Here is a 1,053-nt window from a genome sequence, read left to right as displayed (position 1 = left end):
CTACCTTACAGTTAGTTACACCATTGTTCCCTCCATCTTTATCACTGACTGTAACCAAAGCAACTATTGTCCCCAGTTCTGCGTCTTCTTTAACTGGGGTCATGAGTGACGTCACAGATATTTCTGGGGCATTATCATTCACATCAATTATTTCTATCAGCAGTTTTGCATATGCACTACGAGGGGAGGTGCCTTGATCCATTGCTTGAACTCTGACCTCATAAGCAGGCGTCTCTTCATAATCTAATGTTCCCCTCACAGTGATTTCTCCTGTTTCTGAATCTAGATCAAAAATATTTGACGGATCAATATTTCCTCGTTTGATCAATGAATACAGGATCTTACTGTTCATGCCCTCGTCTAAATCGGTTGCATTTAACTTAATAACGAGTGTTCCAGGAGTGGCATTTTCATTGACACGCGCCTTGTAAAGAGATTTACTAAACACTGGTGTATTGTCATTAACATCTATAACATTCACAGTTAACTGCAATGTACCCGATCTTGGAGGTTTTCCTCCATCCACAGCGGTCAGGAGGAGTTTGATTACTGGCTGTTTCTCTCTGTCTAAAGCTTTCTGCAGCACCAACTCAGCAGACACACCGTGTTCTCCACCGCTCTGCACATCAAGAGTGAAATATTCATTCTGGCTCAGCTTGTAGCTCTTTACCGAGTTGCTGCCTATGTCTGCGTCTTCCGCTATTGGCAGAAAATATCGTTCTCCCGGTGACACGGATTCTGAGATATTAAATAAATGCGAGTGTTCAGTGAAAACAGGCGAGTTATCATTTATATCTACAACATTAACTTCAATACGATGTGCAGTCATTGGATTGTTTAATACAGCCTGTAATTTCATGGAGCATTTTACCGTGTTAGGACAAAACTCCTCTCTGTCTATTCTGTCGTCAACAAAGATGTTCCCGGTCCGCAAATTCACATCAAAATATTTCTTACTGTAACCCGATACAATTTGGAGGTCTCTATTCTCTAGATCTTGGACATTGATGTTCAAATCTTTTGCGATATTCCCCACCACGGTGCCTTTGTTCA

General features: G+C 41.4%; 1 protein-coding gene across 1 annotated transcript in view; it reads right to left on the bottom strand.

Annotated features, from left to right (window-relative positions):
• LOC126387453 (protocadherin gamma-C3-like) overlaps window positions 1-1,048 on the bottom strand; it is a gene marked incomplete at both ends in the record, with an annotated part of 4,340 nt that extends 3,292 nt beyond the window's left edge. Inside the window, one exon of the mRNA XM_050039967.1 lies at window positions 5-1,048. Within this exon, the coding sequence (XP_049895924.1) occupies window positions 5-1,048 (1,044 nt within the window). The remainder of the gene's footprint in view (window positions 1-4) is intronic.
• Window positions 1,049-1,053: the final 5 nt, after the last annotated feature.

Source organism: Epinephelus moara, unplaced genomic scaffold (assembly GCF_006386435.1).
Source record: "Epinephelus moara isolate mb unplaced genomic scaffold, YSFRI_EMoa_1.0 scaffold4457, whole genome shotgun sequence".
Taxonomy (NCBI): domain Eukaryota; kingdom Metazoa; phylum Chordata; class Actinopteri; order Perciformes; family Serranidae; genus Epinephelus; species Epinephelus moara.
The sequence above is the reverse complement of the archived record's forward strand: the minus strand, read 5'-3'. Positions and strand labels throughout refer to the sequence as shown.